General features: G+C 35.5%; 1 protein-coding gene across 2 annotated transcripts; it reads left to right on the forward strand.

Annotated features, from left to right (window-relative positions):
- Nucleotides 1–9,492: 9,492 nt before the first annotated feature.
- Nucleotides 9,493–12,565, forward strand: LOC120089398 (membrin-11-like). Of its 2 annotated transcripts, XR_005485164.1 has the most exons (5): nt 9,493–9,905; nt 10,523–10,643; nt 10,728–10,877; nt 11,719–12,097; nt 12,244–12,565. XR_005485164.1 is itself a non-coding variant. In XM_039046850.1 (4 exons), exons 1-4 carry the CDS (start codon nt 9,547–9,549, stop codon nt 11,878–11,880), a joined length of 792 nt encoding a protein of 263 aa, XP_038902778.1. In that variant the 5' UTR covers nt 9,493–9,546; the 3' UTR covers nt 11,881–12,565. The 2 variants fall into 2 exon arrangements, 1 of the variants encoding a protein (XP_038902778.1); XM_039046850.1 differs by having other exon boundaries at nt 11,719–12,565.
- Nucleotides 12,566–23,663: the final 11,098 nt, after the last annotated feature.

A 23,663-nucleotide genomic window follows, 5' to 3' on the forward strand; every position in this document is an offset into this window, starting at 1 on the left:
TCAATGATGAAACACATGCTTCTATTTTTTCGTATACATTAGAGTCAACTTAATTTTAGGACAGTCACCTCATGAAATATTTCTAGAAGTTAGTGGTCTGCTAGCTTTCTTTCAAACTGACCCTTTACAAAACTTCTTAAGAGCATTGCATGACTTCTTTCAATCCTTTAGCAATGAGAACATTGCCGTATTTTAAATTTGGGGGTGCAATATTCATTTTGGACCTTGCTATTTTTAGCTTGCAATATTATATATATAAATCATAATGTTGTGATTGGATCCTACTTATAATTGAATGTCCGCATGACACACATGGGGGCAAGCCAAAACGAAGGTAGAAATCGTAATCAATGCATAAATAAATGATCGCAACTCCACTGCCAAATGGGCATGAGTTTATACTGAGAAAGAGGGCCTTACTCGTAGTTGGATGTCCGCATGACATACGTGGGGGAAAGCCAAAACGAAGCCTAGTCACTTGGATCAGCGCAAGGTGATAACGGGCAGAAATGCACGTTATTACAGTGTTAAGTTAATAAACAATGAAGGTTTGCGTTGATAAAATATATAAGATTGCGTCCAAAAAGCATTAATTTCACAATATTGCAGTCGCAAGCGTCCATCGCATGAAAACAGTTAACTTATGTGTTTTTGTGCAAAATATGCATTGATGCACGACGAAAAATGCGATCACAAGAAATTAATGGTCGAGCGCATCAAAAGATTGCATCACCGCAAGGCTATGCGGTGTTTTGCACTCGCAAATATCTGCTCAAGAAGGTCGCCGCAGAGAGCTGGCGTAACTTGGTGGGCGCATCCGAGTGAAAAGTGTAATAAATCACGATGGGACAGAAAGCTGATGGCGGTTGATTCCGAATTAAGTTGATAAGCTGTTAACGAACTACTGTAGCAATACACTCAACTTTTCGGTGATAAATATTCGACGCGTCAGACAAAGAATTAATGCCATTCCATTAGTGCAATCATAAGAGAGAAGAAGACTTTCACCCCGAAGCTCTATAAATACTAGAGACCACCTTCAGGGAAGGAGTTCAGACAGTTAGATAATTTTTCCTTAGATAGAAGTAGCCTTGTTCATAGTTTTTCTTTTACTTAGAAGGCAGAGCGAGAGAAGAGAAGAGATACCAGAAGATCGCTCTGGTCAGCTTGAGAGAGAACCCGAAGGTGTGGAAAAGCAGAGAGAGGACCGACTCTCGCGAGAGCAAGATTATCTTTTGAGCAGAGTAGAGAAGAACAGTGTAAAAGCCTTGGGAAGCAAGAGATTGCTACCAGGCTCTTTATTCTCATTTCGCATTGTTATTCTGTATTTCAATTCTATATCTATAAAATGGAACTTGCTGGCTTATGTGTAGGTCCTATAGACTTTATCGCATATATTGCATGCGTTCTAGAACTAGAAGCCGTAACATTTGCGTTGAGAAATGATTTACTATTGTATGTGTGTTGGATGATCGCATAACATGAATACAATCCTAGGAAATGTTAGCTGAACCCCTTCTCAATCCGTTTCCCTACATATTCATCGCATTCTCCATATTATCAACTCTTTTCTTAACTCCGTCGAATACTTTTTATACCGCACACAACAACCCAAAAACAACTCTTGGATTTATTGGTTACCGCAAAGTATTCTTAAAAATTATTATCGCATATTGTTTTCCTTAGTCCCTGAGTTCGACCCTGGACTCACCAGGAAACTCAGTAGGATTTATACTTGGATTCTACTGAGAAAACTTGTTTGCACAACGCATTTCCATCACCGCAATTCCTTTCATTATTTCACTGCATAAAATAACGCATCACAAGGTCATAGAAAAAAAATAATATGTCTAAAATATGCAAGGATAAAAAAATCATTTAAAAATACCCCAGTGAAATAGTTTTTTTTATGAAATAAATCATGCGATGCCCTGAATCTAGTAAATCTTTTTGAAGGATAAACTTGCGGTCCCTAAATTTTAGAAATATTTTAAGAAGAGACCTGAATAAGAATTAAGGAGATTTTGGTGTATAGGATTTGAATAAGGCATCCTTGAGAAATCTAGGAAAGAGAAGGCGCTCGACTTTCTAAAAGAAATCTTTAGCTTATGCTTGAGGACAAGCGTTGTTTAAATTTGGGGGTGTGATAACGGTTGAAATTGCACGTTATTACAGCGCAAAGTCATAAAACAATGCAGGATTGCGATGATAAAAATATACAATATTGCGTCCAAAAGCATTAAGTTCACAACATTGCGATCTCATGCGTCCATCGCATTAAAACAGTTAACTTATGTATTTTTGTGCAGAAAAATGTGTTGACGCAAGGCAGAAATGCGATCCGAAGAAATTAAAGCATAAAAGATTACGACCGCAAGGCTATGCAATTGTTTGCACTCGCGAAATCAAGATTGTGGCCGCAAGGCTATGCGATCATTTGCGTTCATAAATCTACTCGAGAAGGTGGCCGCATAAAGCCGACGCATCAAGGTGGGCGCATCGGTGTGAAAGCTTAATAGATTACGATGGGGCAGAAAGTTGATGATGGTCGATTGAATTAAGTTGACAAGCCGTTAACGACCACTGTAGTAAGTACACTCAATTTTTCGATGACAAATATTCGGCGCATCAGGCAGAGAATTAATGCCATCCCATCAGCGCAATCATAAGAGAGAATAAGCTTCTCACCCTGAAGTCTATAAATACCAAAGGCCACCTTTAGTGAAAGATTCACCAGTTTTGAGAGTTCACCATTTAGACGATACTTAGCCTTGTTTTTAGTTTCTTATACTTAGAAGGCGGAGCGAGAGAAGGGAAGAGACGCTGGAAGATCTCCCTGGTCAGCTCGAGAGAGTGCCAAGGAGCATGGAAAAATAGAGAGAGGGCCAAATCTTACGAGAGCAAGAATATCTTTTGAGCATAGTAGAGAAGAACAGTGGAAAAGCCTTGGGGAGCAAGAAATTGCTATCAGGCTCTTTATTCTTATTCCGCATTGTCATTCTGTATTTCGATTATATATCTATAAAATGAAACTTGCTTATCTACATTTGTTCACTCTCTTTAAAACACGCATAAGTAGCAAAATCTATCGAATGGGTTGAGAAGTACTTAGCTAACATAACCTAGGATTTTCATCGCATGCGATAATCTTGTCTTATGTTGCGTCCATCACCCTTTTAGAGCTACTCAAGAGAGAGTCTAAAGAAAAAACCTAAGACTTGAGAGAGCTAGGTTAGAATCTAGACTCGAGAGAGCAACATTAGATCTACATAAGCAAGAGATAGAGACTTAGAGATAAGCTCTGTTTGTCAACATGCATCGCATGCACCCTGGAGATAGGTTATGGTACTATGCGGTCGCCTTGTATGTATGTGTGTCAATCGTCATCGCATAGACAAGAATAGAGGTTGATGTGTAAGTTCTATAGACATCATCGCATATATCACATGCGTTCTAAAACTAGAAGCTGTGGCCTTTGTGTTGAGAGATGATTTGTTGTTGTATGTGTGTAGCATGATCGCATAACATGAATGCAATCCTAGGAAGTGTTAGCTAAACCCCTTCTCAACCCGTTCCCCCGCATATTCATCGCATCTTTCATAATATTAACTCTTTTCTTAACTCCGCCACATACATTTTATACTGTAAACAACAAACCAACCAACTCTTTGATTTATTATTACCGCAAAGTGATCTATAAATTACCACTGCATATTGTTTTTCTAGTCCCTGAGTTCGACCTTAGGCTTACCAGAATACTCAGTAGGATTTATACTTGGGTCCTGTTGAGAAAACTTGTTTGCACAACGTATTTTCCATCAAAACAATCCCTACCATTATTTCATCGTATAAAATAACACATCAACGATCGTTCAGTAAAATCTACACGATCGTGTAGTTTCTCCTAAGCGATAAACATCTTTCTATACGATAGCTTCATTTCTCTCCCATTTGCTTATCACCTACACGATCAGTTCTTCCTCCTACCTCTACCAAATTCACCAAAGACCACGCTGTGGGTTCTCACTCCGAGAATACCTGAGGCTCTTTTCTGGTGGTGTCGTCCCCGCTGCGTTCGTGTTTTTGTGGTTGTTCGTGCTGCTGTAGTCGACGCATCTGCTTGGCGTTGGTTGATCGGGTAGAGGTCATCCGCTGTGTTGAGTTCCAAAGTTTGAAGACTGTTTTCAACTGGTATGTGAACTCTCTCCCTTGTTATTTTTTGTTCAAAGCATGTCGTTAATTGACCGTTTGTTTGCATGACTTTGCGTTTGAATGTATCTGGTGTATTTTGGTCACTGTGAAATTGAAGCGATCCGAATGCGCTCATGGAATTCTTCGTTAAGAGATCCTTCACTATAAGATTTAGCCTCAGCTAGGCAACCCCAAATATGAAGATGCTTTATATTGGGTTTCTTATCAATCCATAATTCATAAGGGGTTTTAATTATTGCTTTGTTAGATACACGATTGTGTATGTATACAACCATATCTAATGCCTCTCCCAAAAGAGATTTAGGTAAAGAAGTATGACTCATCGTATTTATAACCATATCTTGAGGTGTTCTATTACGGCTTTCTACCAAACCATCATACTTGATGTTCCTGGCACAATAAATTGTGGTACGATGCCACATTTTTTTAGGAAGAGAGAAAATGGACCTGGACGTTATTCATTTGAGCCATCATATCTCCTATAATGTTCACCTCCACGATCATATTTGCCAGCTTTGATAGTTTTATTAAGTTGAAGCTCAACTTCAACTTTAAAAAACTTAAACATGTCTAACGCTTGAGATTTCTCATGAATTAAGTACAAATAGAAATATCTAGAAAAGTATCAATGAACGTGATAAAATAATGTTGTCTATTCCAAGAAGATGTAAGGAACAAACCACCAAATATCAGTATGTATCAGTTCTAAGACTTATGTAGCTCGATTTGCACCTAATTTTATTTTGTCTGTTTGTTTATCTTTGATACACTTTATACAGATTTGCAAGTCTGTCATAATAAGAGAATTGAAAATTTTATCTGACACAAGACGTTACATTCGTTGTTTAGAAATATATCCCAAACGTTCATGCCATAATAAAGAGAATTTTTCATTTAAATTTTATTTAGTACCCGCAATAACGGTATGATGCATTTCATAACTAGGTGTTTTAGTATCTAACATATATAAGTTACCTTAGTATTCTCGGAATGAGAATCCAGGAGGTGTGGACTTTGTTGTGATTTTGTTAGAGGGATGGAGGAAGGCAACGATCGAACTATACACTCAAACAAGTCGGAGAATGCACTGTTTATCGCATAGACTGTGATGCTTGATCGTTTAGTAAATCTTGCTTGGTACACGATCGTTTAGTAAAACTTGCTTAGCACGCGGTCGTTTAGTAAATCCTTTACACAATCGTTTAATAAAAGACGCTTTACACGATTGTTTAGTCTCTCGCTTAAAAGGCTATCGTGTAGTCTCTCGTGAGCTAAACGATTAGTAATACACACAATGAAGCAATCTCTTTCAAAATGAAAACACTTTTCATTTTATCCTTCAGTTATTCAAAACTGAAATAACCTCCCACTTTCACGGTTAATGGAGAAAATAACCAACCACAATTATCTCATAATTATTTTAATTATAAATAAATACAATAACTAACTTATCATATTATATTTATAACCTATAGTTTTGATATCACATCATATGTAATATTTAAACCATATTTCTTTTCTCCTTTATTCAATATAAATCATATTTATATTAAATTCCTCCAATTAATGTATCTCATACATCATATCAATTATATCACATATAATTGAACCAGTTTAATTATATATAATTAAACTCTCTCTTGTTAATTTGAATACTTCAAACTAACTCAAAAACTGATTCTCAACTTGAATCCATTGAGCTACTAAGGGGACCTTATGGACCTGTAGCTTGAAGCTCCAAGGCACGTGAATAGCTGACTAAACTCTTTAATCACGAGATCTACCATTTGTTAACTGGTGGGTACTCCACTAAAGACCGATAGCTGCACTATTATCACTACAGATATATTTTGTATCCATTGGATATAACCAATTAATAGTACGATAACCCTTCATAGATCGCTCATAAGTATAACTGGACCAATTTACTATTTTGCTCCTGTAGTTACATCTAACTCCTTAATTACCACTGATTCCTCTAATGAACAATACATGATAGTTCTACTATGAGTGAACACCTCTCGGACTATGAGAAGATCTGTGGCACCACATCGTTCAAGCCCCAAAATCAGCCCTTAATAGAGTAATCTATCTACTTACCCCTGCTTCGGAGAAGGAGTGAATTCAATCTTGTGTAGTTGAGTTCCCAGCTCCCTAATCAGACGAATCCCCAAAATGATAGGTTTGAGTCGATAATTTGGCCACCCATACCATGCAAATCAAAGGACCACCCTCATAGGTAGGAGTTCCCAACTCACTCAGGATTAAGGTCATGTTACTTATGGTCATCATAGTGAAATGAAAGTCTCTGTCATGAACGACGTTATATAACGAGACTAAACATTTCATAGTCCGGTCTTATATGAACTCCTTTGTATAGGACACCCCAGCTCGCATGTCTGCACATGAATGATAAGAATCAGACCATCTATAGCACTTTACAACACTTGTAACATCTACAAAGCGAGCTGTATCCATAGTGTCACAAAGATAAGGTTTCCCTCATTTATCCATATATTACAGACCATTTAGGTTATCACTTAAGGTATGATCCCTTTGTATGTCTCCACATACATGCTTAAGTTACAACGATAACCAGGGATCCTAGTTTATTGGTGTGTGGTAAATGCAACTAAAAAATCTCATATTTCATAGACAATAGTGAAGAAAATATCTCATATTATTACATCACAAGCGTTTGTTCATATAGATGTTAACAAACTACAGGACCATACAAGATTTAGGGCATTAACCCCAACACATAATTTAGACAAAGGGTTGACATGATTAATCTAGGTAAAAGGTTCACACTACTATTCCCGAACAACTTCGAATTAAGACATACTCGAGAATGAGAAAATTGATCATATTTTTTATTCAGTCATCAACCCTTGGGAGTTTCTTGACTTTCTCGAACTCAACGACCAAGTCTTGCAATGTTTGTAACTTTTGCAACAAAAGCTTATACTAACCAAGTTGATTAATGTGTCACGTAGACGATTCTAGGAAATTTTGTTCTTATTAGTGATCTTATCTATTCTTGGCTTACCATGGGGTTTAGGTTTATAAGCAAATTTTCATTTCAAAAGAGTTGATTTGGCTTTGCCTAAATGTGGGAATTAACTTTGTTGCTTATAGTAGGTGAAAATATTACCCAACTTTGCATGTGTTATTATAATTATTAAGCTAAGGTATTATTTAGCCATTTAAGTCAAAATATTTTCACCGTTGCCCCAATTATAGGACATATATAAGAATGATTTTGAGTTGTTTAGAATCACGTTTGTTATTTTTTAAATCACTATGAAATGTGTTTTTATAATTCAAAATCAATTTTAATGATATGAAAATTACTTTTAGACTATGAAGCACAAATACTTTAGAATCAATATCAGACACGTATCGGGTATCGATACTTTCAGATACTTCTCAGATACGTATCTGACACGCGATTTGACGTATCTATACTTCTAGATACTTCCCAGATACGTATCTAACATGCAATTTAACGTATCTATTTCTATGCATATTTTTTTTTTAAGAAAAAAGATAAGTAACTCATCTAATCTTTCCCAATCTAAAATTAGGCAACCTATTTAAAAAGTTCACTATTTGAGTCCAAAACTAAAAAAAAAAAAAAAAAGACCAAACCCTAGACTAGAATCATTCAATCTTCATATTTACATTTGAGTCCCCACAAAGTCTAAAAAAATATAAATCATTTGGATATATTCATCAATAAGTTCTTCGTTTATTTTCATACTTCCCCCTCTTATTCTTCTTCTTTTTTGTAATATGAGTCACTTTTCTATTGCTTTTTATTAACTATTGTACTTCAACATCTTAGATGTTGTTTTTTTTGTATTGTATTTCAGTGTTTGTATTCTATTTTGTGCTATTGTTATTAACTTGTACGCTAAATTTATCTATATCCTAGATTTTTTTTAAATGTTTCTTCAACATATCAATATCCTCATTTTTTAGAAATATATATATTAAAAAATAAATAAAACATGACGCATCCTTAGACGTATCCGTATCTTAGTTTTTTAGAAATTGACGAATCACCGTATCCGTCTCGTGTAGCCGTATCTGTGTATGTGCTTCATAACTTCTAGAAGTGTAAATTTAAATATCAAAATAATTTTAAGTGATTAAAAACGTATTTGGGGTGATTTTGAATGTAACAATAATGATTTTAACAATTTTAAAAGTTTATCTCTTAGTCCATTTTAGATAGTATATATAATATATAATATAAATAAATGTAATTTTAATCGATAATAGACAAACACTTTATGACATTTAAGGCCATGTTCACCCAGTCGTAATAAAAATTAGTATAATCATAATAAAATTCCATTCATGGATCAATTGTAATGATTATGAATCGCGAACTTAATTGAATTGCTTTTGATCGCATTTACTTAAAATTACAAACTTGTCTCATTTACTATTAGTGTTGGGCCCCACAGCTCAATACGATTACAAAATACATGTAATTAATGTCTGTATTTGAATATACACATTAATTAATCTATGGAAGTTAATATGAGTGTTCAATTTACCAATTTTCTAGTTAGAAACAAAAGTTAAATAATTACTTAATTAAATAGAAGTGACCAATTATTATAGTCGTCAAATAAATTTATGATTGTTTAATTAACAAAAATAAAAATAAAACGAATACTTTTTATATTAAACTCTTTTTAAACATAATTAATTAATTTAAACTAATTATTAAAAATAATAAATTATTATAAATTAATTAGATTATTGATAATCATCCTAATAATTATAATTTAATAATTAAGATGACATAAACTATCAATGTTAAAGATATTAGTTGAAAATTATTAAGTCTATTTATATTTAAAAATTAATTTATTAAACCATAATTTTACTGTAATAAACTCACAATTTTGTAGGTATAAAATATCTATGTCGGATAAGTTTTGAAATTTCGAGAATAATAATACACTAGATTTTAAAAACTGAAATTTTGTGAAACAACGTAGGAAAATAAAGAAAAGAATCGGCATCCCAAATCAATCACCTTGAAAACGCGATGTCTGCCACGTCATAAAGCTCAATGCGTTGGCAACCTCTCATTGGTCTGGCGATGTCATCTCGAAACCTTCATTAGGCATGTGAACATACTCGAACAATCTGATCCATTCATTACAAAAGACGTAAACATCTACGGTCCAAGAATACGCCATGTCATCATCCTGAACGCGGCGTCGTTTTGATATTTCTTAGCGCTTCTCCAATCATCGAGATCAAGAGAGTTTTTCTATTCATTTTTCAATCTCTCATTTGTTCTCTGTTTTTATGATCGATTTTCGCTTAACTATCTGCAATTCTATTTCTTCTTCTTCTTTTTCTTCTCGAATTTCAGATTTGAAGAAATCCAAATCTCTGTTACTCTCTGTGATTCCAATGTCGGCCTTGGAAGGAGGAGGAGGTACGCTTTCGGAGATATACCAGAGTGCGAAGAGGCTGTTGTTGAGGACTAGGGATGGGCTTGAGAAGCTGGAGCGTCTTGAGTACACGGCGGCTAGCGGCTTGGATTCCCCCGAGCTTTCCTTCTCGATCAAGAGGGATATTACTCAGATCCAGTCTCTCTGTGTGGAGATGGATAGGCTCTGGCGGTCTGTTGCGGCGAAATCTCAACGTGATTTGTGGAAAAGGTTCTTCTTCCCATTCCCACCTTTGGTGTGTTTTTTTTTTTTTTTTTTTTTTTTTTTTTTTTTTTTTTCTGATTGAATTTGTTGTTGTACGGTTACCATATCATCTGATTGAATTCGTCCTTTGTTGGGTCGAATTTTGAATTAAATGGTTTTTCTTATTGGGTTTTATTCAAAATTGCTTATTCTTTCTGAATTTCTTGTTTTGTTAGTTTATTCAAATGTGACTGTTGTGACTGTTTGTTTCCTTGGAGTTAACTCATTGCTTCTTCCATACAAGGGAAAAGAGAAAAATGAATGTGGGATTGGGAATTTATTGTAATTCGTCTTACGACTTATGTCCAATTTGATAATGCTTAACTTTAGATGATATGATATTGAATTTATCATTACTCATTAGCTTAAACTTTTTGATCAATGGTAGGTGGTCTAGAGAAGTAATGTGTTTAAACCTTGCAATGTTATTTTCTTCCTATTTAATATTCCACTTGTTGGGTCTTCTTCATATTTCAACTCCAAGTATGATACTAAATTTGCCTTTACCCATCATCTTAAGCTTTTGGGGCAATAGGAGATTTTAGACTAACCTTGATGTGATACAACTGGGAATTGTTGTGCAGAAAGGTGGAACAGGTTGCTGAGGAGGCTGATTCTATGAAACAAAGTTTGGATAAGTATTTTCTTAGAAACCAGAAACGGATGATGGAAGCGAAAGAGAGAACAGAATTACTTGGAAGAGCTGTATGTACTTAGTTTTAGCTACTTGTGGCTGAACCCCTTCTTTAACCTTTCATTTCAAGTGGTCTTTGGTTTTATTTTTTGTAGAGTGGTGACTCTGCTCACATTTTAAGAATTTTTGACGACGAGGCACAAGCTATGAACTCAGTTCGAAATTCATCACGGATGTTAGAGGAAGCTAGTGCAACCGGAGAAGCAATCCTTTTCAAATACTCTGAGCAGAGAGACCGCCTGAAGGTATGTGCATAATTGAGAGCATGTAGATAAATATGTTTTTATTTGCTGAGGCTACCGTTGACTGTTAAAGAAATCTTTGAAGACTATGGATTTGGATGCATTCCCTTTAAATGTGAATTTGGTAAAGATTCTATTTTATATTCATAGTCTCTTGTTGCTTTAGGAGATAGCTGCAGGTATGGCGTCTTTGAGTTGTTTTGGAAGTTATACTCTACATATGAATATTTACTAGAGTCTGCTATATTATGCCAGTTATAGATTCTCCTGGAGTAAAAAACTCTTTGATTGGCTTGAGAACATGTGCATTATACTAATTAAATACTTAAAAGAATGTTTGACTCACAGTTTTAATAAGTTTTAGTTGATGAGTCCAACTTCATGTGACCTATAATTAGAAGTGTGGAAAATATGTATTATAGAAATTTAGGCAGGCTTGACTGTGTTTTCTGTTTTAGTTTGTAATTAGTATCTACGATTGGATAAAAGAGCGTTGTTATACAAATTTATAGTTATGGGAGATTAGCAATTTTGTAACCTAAGATTGTGCAAATCTAAACTTATGGGCTAACATTCGTCGGAGGCTTTTTGATGGTGCCATGATTGTTTTTGATTTCTGTACAAAAAAGACTTCATTATTTTACTAAACCAAACTACCTTCTTAGTATCATTTAATTATTTCTCAGACGGAGTAAAACTTGCAATTATAAACTACAGCAGGCTGAATCCGCAGTTGCTTTACTACAGCCTTTATTGGCTTTACTACATTGCATTTTGATCACCCCCACAAAAAAAAAAATCCATTTCTGTCTCTCATGTTCATTCATTTATTTTTGTGGTTCAGAGAGCACAAAGGAAGGCACTAGACGTCCTTAATACAGTGGGGCTCTCCAACTCTGTACTGAAACTCATTGAGAGACGACACCGAGTTGATAATTGGATTAAATATGCAGGCATGATTTTAACCATAGTAGTTGTGTTTGTTTTTGTTCGATGGATACGGTGATTCTTACGCAATGATTGTCGTACAATTCAATCCATGCTGGCTCCTTGAAGGAAGGTACATATTGAGGCTGGCTTTAGTTTGACCTCCCAGTGTTTGCACCTCTGGAGGTCTCACCATCCAGAAGACAAAATAGAGTACATAGAAAGCACAGCTACTTTGATGATGCCCTCCATGTCGAGCTTTGCTTTGCAAGTTCGATTGCCCAGCAAATTTTCAGGTAATCTGCAGTCTCCCTTCTGGGTTGCCATCGTTTAAGTTCTGATGTGAGATGCATGGATGTGTCAGAAGTAGCTTCTTTTGCTGATGGTGGTGGTGATGCTAGGCTTTTGTTTGTGACATTTCCTTATGGAATTTTTCTTTCAGGTTTGTAATTCAAACATGTGGAGATTTTGAACTACAACTAAGCTTAGAGTTGCCTCAACATTCTCTATAGCGTTTTTCCAATTTTGGAAGAAATGGTAAAAGTTAGGTCCTTAGGCAAAACCTTAGTTGATGAGTGTGGTGTTTAAAATTGAAAGTTGTACTCTTGTGCCTATATGCTATTTGACTCCCATATTTCACCTTTATTATCAAAATTATGGTTTGAATGCAATTAGAGGATTTTTCCTAATAAATCTTTATCGTGGGATGATTGATTCGGTTCTTCTCGTTTGAAGGCCCTCCTCACCGTGTCTCCAAAACAAGATATGCTGTTCGAGATATCTATCTTAACTGGAATGAGTTTATGTTACCCTCGCAACATACTTTTGTGTTATTCCTTTTTATTCTTTGCTTTTCATTCTTGTTTCCTCTCTTGGAGTTCTTGTACTTTTGAGCATTAGCCTATTTTCATTTTATTAATAAAAAGTATTTATTGTTTCCTTCCAAGAGTATAAAGAATCTTCATTATCAAATTATTTCGGCAATTTACAGTTTGATTTTTTAATTTTGATGGCAAGCTCAATGTATTCAATGAAATATTTTGAGGTGAATAATATTGTTTCCTGATTATGAAAGATAGATTATATGTACTTAACCCAAGTGGTAGTGTGGTATATATGTTTCTAGGTAATTATCTTCTACTTTGTTTTTTAGTTTTGGGTTTTAAAAAATTGTTTTTTTTTTTTTTTTTTAATATGGTTTTTTCTCCCCTTGAAGGATCATTTAACTTTGAAGCCAGATTGTAAAACATAAAAACACTAATGATAATAACAGTAAGGTTAAAACTTGCTTGAATTTTGAACACTTTTAGAAAGAAAGTATAAAACAAAACAAATAAATTCATGGTAGAAGTTGTATTTCCAAGTTAAGGCTCTGCTTACCTACTTGAATGCTTTTATTTGCATTGTAAATGATAATTGGATGATTGCTTTGCTCTATATTTTTAGTTAATTTAACATGATATATTATAATAATTAAAAAGAAAATTTTGGAAGAAAATTTTTATCAATAGGAAAGAGAGTCAAACTATTTATAGAAATAATAATAATAATAAAAAAAACTAATAGACATCCATATAATTATGGCATATTGGATGTTGTGCTCAACTTGAAATACAATCATGGCATATTGTTAGCTTAAAAAAAAAAAAACTAAAAAAAACTTAAAAAGACTGCAAAATTTCTTTTATTTTATTTTTATTTTTTTACAAAAAGATATAATTATAAATTTAATTCATTTAATTTGATTTCTTCTTTGAGACGGGTCTCTACAGGAAATATATACATATATATATATACACAGTAAATGTTTGATTTAATTAGATAATATTGATATATTTATTTTAAAATCTACATATGTTCACACGAGCTTCCCGAAAAAACTTGTTTAACTCGTGTTGAGGTAGATTTGATGCAGATGTGGTTTGATTTATAATACTTGATTCTCTCTTATTTGAACGAGTACGCTTGTGATATTCTTGAAGTCGAGGTTCAAAGTATGGAAGTCTTCTGATTGTTGGGAGAATTCTCCGTTTTTTGGAGTGTAGAATTTTCTTCCACCAGAAATAAATAGAACTTCTCTATTTATAGAGTTCTCTAGTGTACCAAGCCTTGGTTGGTCTATGGACCTAGCCCTTAGGCCCAATAATTGGATTTGAGCATAATTTGGTATTTGGACCAAATTAAACTTATTTTTTTTGGGCTTAATTGAACTTAGCTAACCAACTTACGTCTTCAATTTCAATTTGGGACATATCACAATTTTTAATTAGTCCCAAATTTGAGATTTGTAATTTCGTCATTAATTTGGAAAATGACGTGACAATTTGTGATTGGTCCAAAATTATTCATTCAACAGATGCCTTAGTTTATTGTATTTCTTTATAAAACTCAGAAACTCAGTCTTATATATTGGATATATAAGTTACCATTGGAGTTTTAATCCAAGTGGGAGTTTGTTGGATTTTATGTCCTAAAACCCGTGGTTTGTAAACAATAGAACTTATTCTGAAAGTTCAATGAGGTGTTATTGAATAGATGTTTTGCTTGATAGAAATCCAATAAATCTAAAAGTCCCTTGACTATTATATGAGTACTTGAACTTTATGTGGAGACATAAAAGTGGATCAAGTTCAAGTAAATAGTCAAAATGATCTATAGTATATGAATAAGGTTGGGTGCCTTATTTTGGTAACACTATTGGATACGACCTGCTTTGTAGTTGTTACAAAGAGTTGTAAAGTGCTACAAACGAAGTGATCCTAATTCGTTCATGTTGGGACATGAAGAGTGGGGGTGTCCTTGTGCAAAAGGGTTTGTACAAGATCGAACCACGAAATTAGTCACTCTTACTTTATAACGCTCTTTAATGTTTAAGACTGATTATTTCAAAGCGATGACCTAGGTAACTTGACCTTAATTCTGAGCTAACTATGAACTCCTGTTTATTCAGGATTGTCCTTAGATTTGCATAGGCGAAGGTTGGCTCAACAGCGTTGGCTCAATAACCTCCCATTTCAGGGGTAAGACCAGATAGATAGCTGAGGACATAGGGTGCAAGACAAAATTCACTCCTACCCGCTGTTAGGGATAGTAGAGAGGTTGTTCCTTAAGTGCTCATTCTGGGTCTTGAACAAGGGGCCCCACCTTCTCACTGGCCCGAGAGGGACTCGATTTGTTGATTGGATCATAAAACAATTGCTCATTAGAGGATCAGTGGGACGTAAGGAACAAGAGGTAATTTCGGGGGTAAAATAGAGATTTGATCCAGCCGTTATTACGAACAACCTGTGAAGGGTTAACTTACTAATCATAGTTATACAGTGAGGGGAGTTCAACTATGGGCTTTAGTGGAGTGATCCATTAGTTAACGAATGGGGGTTAGTTCGATCTAATGAGTTTAGCCGATTAATCTCGGATCGTTGGAGCCCATGATCTGTAGGTCCACAAGGTCTCCCTACTAGGTCGGAAATGGACCAGCTCTAGAGTAGCGTGATAAGTTAATTTGAAACGTTCAAATTAGAATTAAAAAGAATTGAAGAATTAATATTTAAATATGATTTAAATATATGAAGATGAATATGTGTTAAATTAATTTAATATTGGATATTAAATTAATTAGAATTATTTAAAATTTTTAAATAAATAATTATTAATTTTATTAGAAAAATTAATTTATGAAATTAATTTTGTAAAATTAATAATATTTTCAATTTTAGAAAATAAATTGATTTATGAAAAATTGAAAAAGAAAAAAAACACAAAATGGAAAATTGGAATTTTCCATCTTCATCTTCAAGTAGCTCACACTAAATCCACCATCTTTAGCCTCAATTACTCCAAGTATGAGCTGCATCTCATGCAGCCATTCTCATTGCATGATGGCTGCAATATATTGAAGAGATTAGAGTGAATTTGAGACAAGACAATCGTAAGAATTTTTGGTGAAAATTCGGTTGAAGAAGGAGTTCTTCAAGTGAGTTGCTGCTGAGCTAGTCTCCAAGTTCCCTTAATTTCAGCTTATTTTGAGTCCCATAACTCAATCTAGAGCACCAAGAGAATAGTAGGGAAGATCTTGTGGTGGTCTACAACAAGATATGGAGAGATTTGTAGCTGAAAATCGAGATTTCAATAGTTCTTCAAAGATATGATTTGAAACCCATTTATTTCTGTTTGAGCATGCTTTCGTTTCTGCCAAAATTAATGAATTAGAGTGCTTATCGATCCTTGTCGCTTCCGCTGCGCGCTGATACAATCTAACAATTGCAAAATTGCCCGCACCTGCAAACATCAAGGCCCTGGGGAGCTTTCTAGGCCATGCAGGCTTCTACAAAAGATTTGTAGAAGGATTTTCCCAAATTGTGCATCAACTAAGCGCATTGCTAGAGTTGAACAGGCCTTACATATTTGATGAAGATTGCCAACAAGCGTTTGAAACCTTAAGGTATGCATTATCAACAACATCAGTATTGATAGCTTCGGATTGGACGCAACCTTTCATATTAATGTGTGATGCAAGCGATGTGGCTGTTGGAGCTATGTTAGTCCAAAAGAAGGCAAACCTGATACATCCTATTTCCTACACGTCAAAGACACTTACAGAATCCCAAGAATATTACACAGTTATTGAAAAAGAAATGTTAGCGGTAGTGTTTTCTATTGAGAAGTTTAGAGCTTACTTGGTGGGTGTGTCAGCAACAATTTACATTGATCACTCCACTATATAGTTCTTGATGGACAAAAAAGACGTGAAACCCAGTCTCATTCATTGGGTGTTACTGCTATAGGAATTTGATTTAGAAATCAAAGATGGAAAAGGTATTGAAAATCAGGTAGTTAATCACCTATTAAGATTAGAGAATAAGGAGATGCAGCTAGGCTAGGCTAAAATTATGAGGGCCGGTTGCTCTACCTCAATAACGGCATAGAGATGGGCGTCTTCTTGTTGTGCCCTAGCCTCCCTTTGGGTGTTGCTGCTATAGGAATTTGATTTAGAAATCAAAGATCTAAAAGGTACTGAAAATCAGGTATCTGATCACCTATTGAAATTCGAGAATAAGGAGATGCAGCTAGGCCAGGCTGAAATTGAAGAAACATTCCCTGATGAATGCCTGCTCAAAGTTGAAGATAAGGAGTTGTGGTATGTTGACGTTGTCAATTACCTAGCCATAAAACAGTTTCTAGAAGACTTCAATGACTAGTAAAGGAAACGACTTGTGTATGATTGCAAGTTCTACTTTTGGGATGAACTATTTCTCCACAAGTAAGGCCCAGACTCCATTATGTGTCGATGTGTCCCCGAGGTCGAAGTGCAATGCATCTTATCTTAATGCCATGATTCTCCTTACGGAGGTCATTCTGGAAGATAAAGAACAGTTGCAAACGTCCTCCAAAGTGGTTACTTTTGACCCATTCTATTTAAAGACGAAAGGGAATATGTTCTCAAGTGTGACCCATGCCAATGCACAGGCAACTTCTCAGTAAGGGACACAATGCCACTCAACAACATATTCAAAGTTAAAATTTTTGATGTTTGGGGCATTGATTTCATGGGACATTTTCCTCCATCTTGTGGTCAGCAGTACATTCTAGTAGCAATGGATTATGTGTTTAAGTGGGTCGAGACAATGGTCTATGCAAAAAATGATACAACAACTGTTTCTAAATTTTTGACCAAGTACATTTTCACGCATTTTGGGACACCAAAGATGTTGATAAGTGACAACGATACACATTTTATTAACTGCATCCTTTCTAAATTACTTGCTAAATATAATGTCAGGCACAAAGTGGCTGCCGCATACCACCCACTGACAAACGGGCAAGCAGAAGTATCTAATAGAGAGATCAGGTCGATTTTGGAGAAAGTTGTCAGCGCATCTGGAAGGGACTAGGCACAAAAGTTGGATGAAGCTCTTTGGGCATATAGAGCTGCATTTAAAATGCCTATAGGTATATCTCTTTATATCTTAGTATTTGGAAAATCTTGCCACTTACCTTATGAATTGGAGTGCTAGGTGTTTTGGACAGTGAAAAAGCTAAACATAGATCTGGATATCGTAGAGGAAAATCGAAAGTTGCAGCTCAATGAACTGGATGAGTGGTGGTTGTCGCATATGAAAATGTGAAGATTTGCAAGGAAAAGACTAAGCGTTAGCATGACCAACGCATCAGTAAGAAAGAATTCTTCATTGGTCAAAAGGTCTTACTCTTTAACTCGCGTTTGCGACTGTTTCCAGGAAAGCTTAAATCGAGGTGGTCAGGGCCATTTCTTATCAATGCAATCTTTCCTCATGGAGTCTTGGAGCTCATTCAAGAGAATGGCACTAACGCCTTCAAGATAAATTGGTAGAGGGTAAAGCCATACTTTGAAGGGAATATGCAATGCAACAAAACATCCATCGAGTTATGCGAGGTTGCTTGAAGCTCGTGTCAAAGTGTCCCTGCATGCATATAGACATATATTCTAGGGACGCTTCCTCTCTTCTGCTTTTTCTTTTTGCTTTATGTATACTATGCGTTTTTTTTTTTATTCCTGTTTGAATTCTTGTTTAGCATCGAAATTTTAAGTTTGTGTCATGATTGTTTACCTTGCATGCTTTTGAATGATTGTTAAATTTGGGGGTGTTGGCCTTTTCTATTTTATTTGAATTACTTTTGTATGCGTTTACATATATATATTTTTTAATTCCATGTAAATTTCTTAATCAAAGAATGAAATTTATATCACTATAATTCTTGCATTTTACTTTAAGCATTCCTCTTATACTTTCTTTTATTAGTTTTATGCCTTACGTCTAGCATTGATACCTCAATGATAATACCAATGTTTGACTACTTACATATTTAATTAGGCAGTAGAAATATAAGAATAGTACCTAGCTAAATGAAACATATTTTTTTATTTCCCATGCATGTAGGCCTCAACTCAAACCTCCTTTTGAAAATTCTAAAGCATTTTTATAGTTCTTTTTCAGCAATGAGGACCTTGCTGATCTCCAAAATTTGGGGTTGGGGAGGTTCGACTTGATGCTTTCTCTTACTTATAAAATTCTTCTTAATTTCATCAAAAAAAAAAAAAAAAATTGACATAATCAACAAACTCCACTATCAACGCAAGAGAGAAATCCCAGTGATATGAGTTAAGATTGGAAATCACACTTACCCATAGTTGGATGCCCGCATGATACCCGTGAAGGAAGCCAACACGAAATTAAGTAACCAAGACTAACGTGTCCCAACTTCGCTATCTAAGCCCAAGGAAGAAAAATACAACACATAAATGGTTAGATAAGAGTTAAGTTGTGAGGGATACTTGCTCATAGTTGGATGTTCGCATGACACCCGTGGGGGCAAGCCAAAATGAAAGTAAGTCACCTGAATCAATGCATGGGTAGTCTTGAGAAAATAATAAATTGCACAAAATTTTTTATAATAAGAAAACCTTCCAACACATTTCTGAATTTGAAAGATAAAAATGTTTTAGAAAGCAAAAGAGTTTTGAATAAAGGGCTTGCTGCATTAAAGATCGATTATATATTTCTTTGGGAAAGGGAACAAACTTGTATTTTCAACGCCAATCTAAAAAATTTGTAGATTAAAAAACATGATGAGAGGTGGAGCTAATGCGTTTAGATAATACGAGTATGTTAAGGAATTATTTTAGGAATACTCGAGGATGAGCATTGTTTAAAATTTGAGGTTGTGATAACTTATAGAAATACAAGTTATTGTTCTCTCAAAGTTAAAATAATTAGGATCTTTATTGATATAATCACATTCATTATAAAGAAAAACACATGAAATTCCATACATGTAGTGAACTCATATAATAATATCCTTTTAAGCAAAAAGCTGCTTCCCTAACACATTTCAACACATGAATCAAAGAAATTTACTAAGTATTCCAATGCAAGGAGTATGCATCCGACAACATTCGACACATGAAGGATACATTGGCTCGTGCATTTCATGTCGAATCACCAGTTGCAGGCATGGGTATCTGACTGGCAGCGTCTGAATATTTCAGAAGTGGCAGGCGGCTGTTTCAGGGTATGAAATTTAATGCAAGTCAAACACTTTAGCCAGAGAATCATTGTAAACATGTCATTGTACAATAGGATTTTAATTAAACTATATGGGAATGTGATGCATGGAGAATGTGGAGAGTAAATATGCGTGCGTCTTATGATATGAGTTGATCTCCATGCGTCGATGGTCATGCGTTGAACTAAGGGATATGCAATATGCGTTTAAGAATATATGCGATGACCATGTGTTCCTGCCACAAGTTTTCTTGCTCTCTCACCAAGTATAACGAGATCGCAAGTTTCTCAGGGTGATCTGAGGTCGAACTTAGAGACTTGTAACTAAATTTTGTGGCGTAATGTGTTTGCGGCGAAGAATAAAAGAATAATGAAGTTAAAGAACTATGCGCTACTCCTACTCCTAATTAAATAGATTAAGTAATGGAAGTATGACTATGAGAGTTGGTAGGGATGCGAAAATTATTAACGCGTGATAAAATGTATGGAAAAATAGATAAAATGGTGGAGGGGATGACTCCACCGCATCATCAAGCTTGATCGCAAGGGTAACCCCCGCCAACACAAGTTATGCGATCATGCTATACACAAATATAAACACATGCGATGCATATGCGAAAATGTCGATAGAACTTATGTCTAAGTCTCTATTCTTGCTTATGCGATCTGACACACATAAAACAAGGTGACCGCATACCACCATATTCTACTTCTAGGGCGCATGCGATGTGTAGACAGTAGATAGAACTTATTCCTAAGTTTCTACTCTTGCTTATGCGATCCAATCTGACTCTCTCAAGCCTAGATTTAGTCTTTAGACTACTCTCCCAAGTATGTCCAAATGATGAATGATGCACTCATAAGACAAGATAATCACATAAAGCATGGTTGACATAAGATTATTCCTATCTCTAGGAGCACTGCTTACTTTGCTTAGTGAGTTCCAGTACTTACCCTCTCGGGCAATTAGTCGTCGCTGATCAACTTGTAGACAAGTATTGCGACCGCTCACAGACAAGCGTTGCTACAGCCTCACACTAAGCAAAGAGGATTTACTCACTATACTCGCGCAACACACACCTCTCGGTGGTTTGCTACATGCTTCATATGTCTATGTTGCAAGATTAAGTATGCGATACTCTAGCAATGTTACTTAGTTCGTTGCAATGAAAGTAAGGGATGATAAAGAAGAAGTTAATGACGATGGAGTTGAAGGAAATAAAGAGATGCATTGATTACAAAATGTATCAATGTCTTAAGCCAAAATGTAATACAATACAGAGATAAGAAGAGAGATGGAGGGCTAGATGTAGGCAATGTCTTGCTTCTATCAGATGTGTGTCAAGGCTGCTGTGGTGCCATGGATGAGCGATGGAGTAGTCTCTCTCGAGATCTATCTTTGGCAAAGCTCCAGTCGTCACTCGGAATGGTTGAAGGAATGAAGAGCTCTCAAAGAATGTCTTCTCACACTCTCATCTGTGATCACAAGGATCTTCCTTAAGGCAGAAGCTCAGATACTTTGAAGTTGGGCTCTAAGGCTCTATTTATAGAGCTCAATCACCGATAACATTAATGGTCATGCTCTGAATCTCTGTCACTAATGGTGCGATGGACTTTCTCTGAATCTCTGTTATTAGCAGCGTGGTAGGTAATATGTCAACATTATCTTTTTGATACTCCCAATGTATGTGTTCATGCTTGGTTTCTGAAGTACCATCGCATTCCATCACCCTTGCATTCATCTTTCTATCATGGTTATTACTCTGTAGCCGCAACCTCTATGCGATGAATGCATGCGGTTAATGGCCACAATATCCATGCGATGAACGTACGCGATCACCCTTGAGATGGTCTGGGATTCACCGCATGTGATCGGTTCCTGCGATAGCTGTAAAAATAGACGTTTTATCGCAGAATAACGCATAATATTGGGTTAGCCCAGATTTTCAATGCTGATCGACGCAAGCTCACTTTTCACATGAATTCTTAGTATAACCACCATATATTCTTCTTGTTATTCCTCATAATTCTAAATAAAAGGCTACAATAACTTGCATTTCTACCAGTTATCAGAATGCATCTTAGTCTCAATAATGGCCAGGAAGAAAACTTTCCTCTCACTACATTCAGGTACTCTCAACTCTTTGAGTAAGACGTGTCTGATCTGTCTTAACAACTCTTGTTAACAGTCAGATCTAGATATCTTTAAACTTACTCTACTTTGATCTAGCCATTTTTAAATATCTGAATATTTTGAAAATGGCTTTTAACAGTTTGATTCTTAACAGAAGTTGCTATGAGATAGAACAAACATAATTTTCCGAAAATGAACATTTCATTCACAACAAAAATATATACAATTCGTTCTTTACAAGATCACAAAAGCAGTAAGATCAAACAATAACTTTTCCCACTGGTCAAGCTGAGAAAGCGGTCCCCAGGAACTAGTTTGCCTGTTTCATTTCTCTGCTCTCTTCTTGGCAAGATACTGAGGGCAGTTTCTCTTCTAGTGCCTTTCTTTGTTGCAATGGAAACATTTCCCTTTATCTGCAGCGTTCTCCTTGCCTTTCTTTGCAACAAGTTTCTTCTTCCCTTCCCTTTGCCCTTCTTCATAGGAGTACTCTTACACTTCGAAGAGGAGGCAACATCAGGCTTGGAGGACGTTCCTCTCTTCTCAGCAGTAGAACATTTACTTCTGATTCTAGACCCTTAGTTTTCAACATAGTCTGGTAAGCCTGTAGCGCATTCAGCAGAGTAGTCAAGTTGTATTCAATTTTATTCATCAATGCATTTGTACAGAATTGCAAAAACCCTTCGGAAGAGATTCTAAAATAAAACCGACTTGACTTCTCTCATCCATAATGACGCCGTTTACTTCTGCCACATTAAAGTGGACCATCATGTCCAGGACATGTTCACGAACAGAGGCCTTCTCTTTCATACGGCTGTTGTAAATGTATTTGATGGCATCATGCTTCAGGATGAAAGAAGGTTGTCCAAACATCCCTCGCAGAGATTCCATAATCTCTTTGGTAGTACTTATATCCTCATGTTTCTTCACCAAAACATCAGATAAGCTGGCTAGGATATAAGCACGGGCTTTAGCATTCGCCCTGATCCATCTATCATACTCATCCCGAATAGTCCGAGTTGTATTAGAGCTAGGAATGAGAGGAAAATCCTTTGTTAAGACAAACCACAAATCGTCTATCACAAGTATCATGTTCAAATTTGATTTCCAGGTCACATAATTATCCCCGATCAGTTTATCCAATGCCAACAATTGTATTATTGAACTCGTCATTCTGAAATTATAAACAAATTCTATAATCGAATTGCTTTTAAATCCAATCAAGTTTTAGCAAATTAATAATAATACCCAGAATTATTTTTTTGCAACAATACAACATGTCATTTTTGACTAAATACTATCTCCAGAATAACTCATATTCCGATAGTCATTTAGGTACCGCTTTTGATCAGAAATTATTAACACTTAATAATTCTGTAAGTGTAATCCTCCATTTTCAGACGTCAAAGGTCGGCCCTAACTATGCTATCGTAATGGAGAGTCAAGGTTCGGAATGGACCTAAGAAATATTATCCATCTCTGGAGCTTGAGTTGTTCTGAATCTTATGTTACAACCCTATGTGGGGATAGCTATCATTAAACGACTAGCAAAGGGCCACTTAAAGTTAACCAGCAGGCGCACATAGGAATCTCACAGTCCAAACTAACCGAAGAGACTGCAGGATATGTTGACACATTGTTCTCATCCATTTACTATGAACTACTTCCTCCGTTTATCTTGTTATTGAC

The sequence above is a fragment of the Benincasa hispida genome, chromosome 10 (genome assembly GCF_009727055.1).
Source record: "Benincasa hispida cultivar B227 chromosome 10, ASM972705v1, whole genome shotgun sequence".
Taxonomy (NCBI): domain Eukaryota; kingdom Viridiplantae; phylum Streptophyta; class Magnoliopsida; order Cucurbitales; family Cucurbitaceae; genus Benincasa; species Benincasa hispida.

Coding starts and splice junctions, on each gene's coding strand:
- LOC120089398 (XM_039046850.1), top strand. CDS start 9,547: ATGATCGATTTTCGCTTAACTATCTGCAATTCTATTTCTTCTTCTTCT. Junction 10,644..10,727: donor CAGAATTACTTGGAAGAGCT/GTATGTACTTAG, acceptor TATTTTTTGTAG/AGTGGTGACTCTGCTCACAT. Junction 10,878..11,718: donor AGCAGAGAGACCGCCTGAAG/GTATGTGCATAA, acceptor TTTGTGGTTCAG/AGAGCACAAAGGAAGGCACT.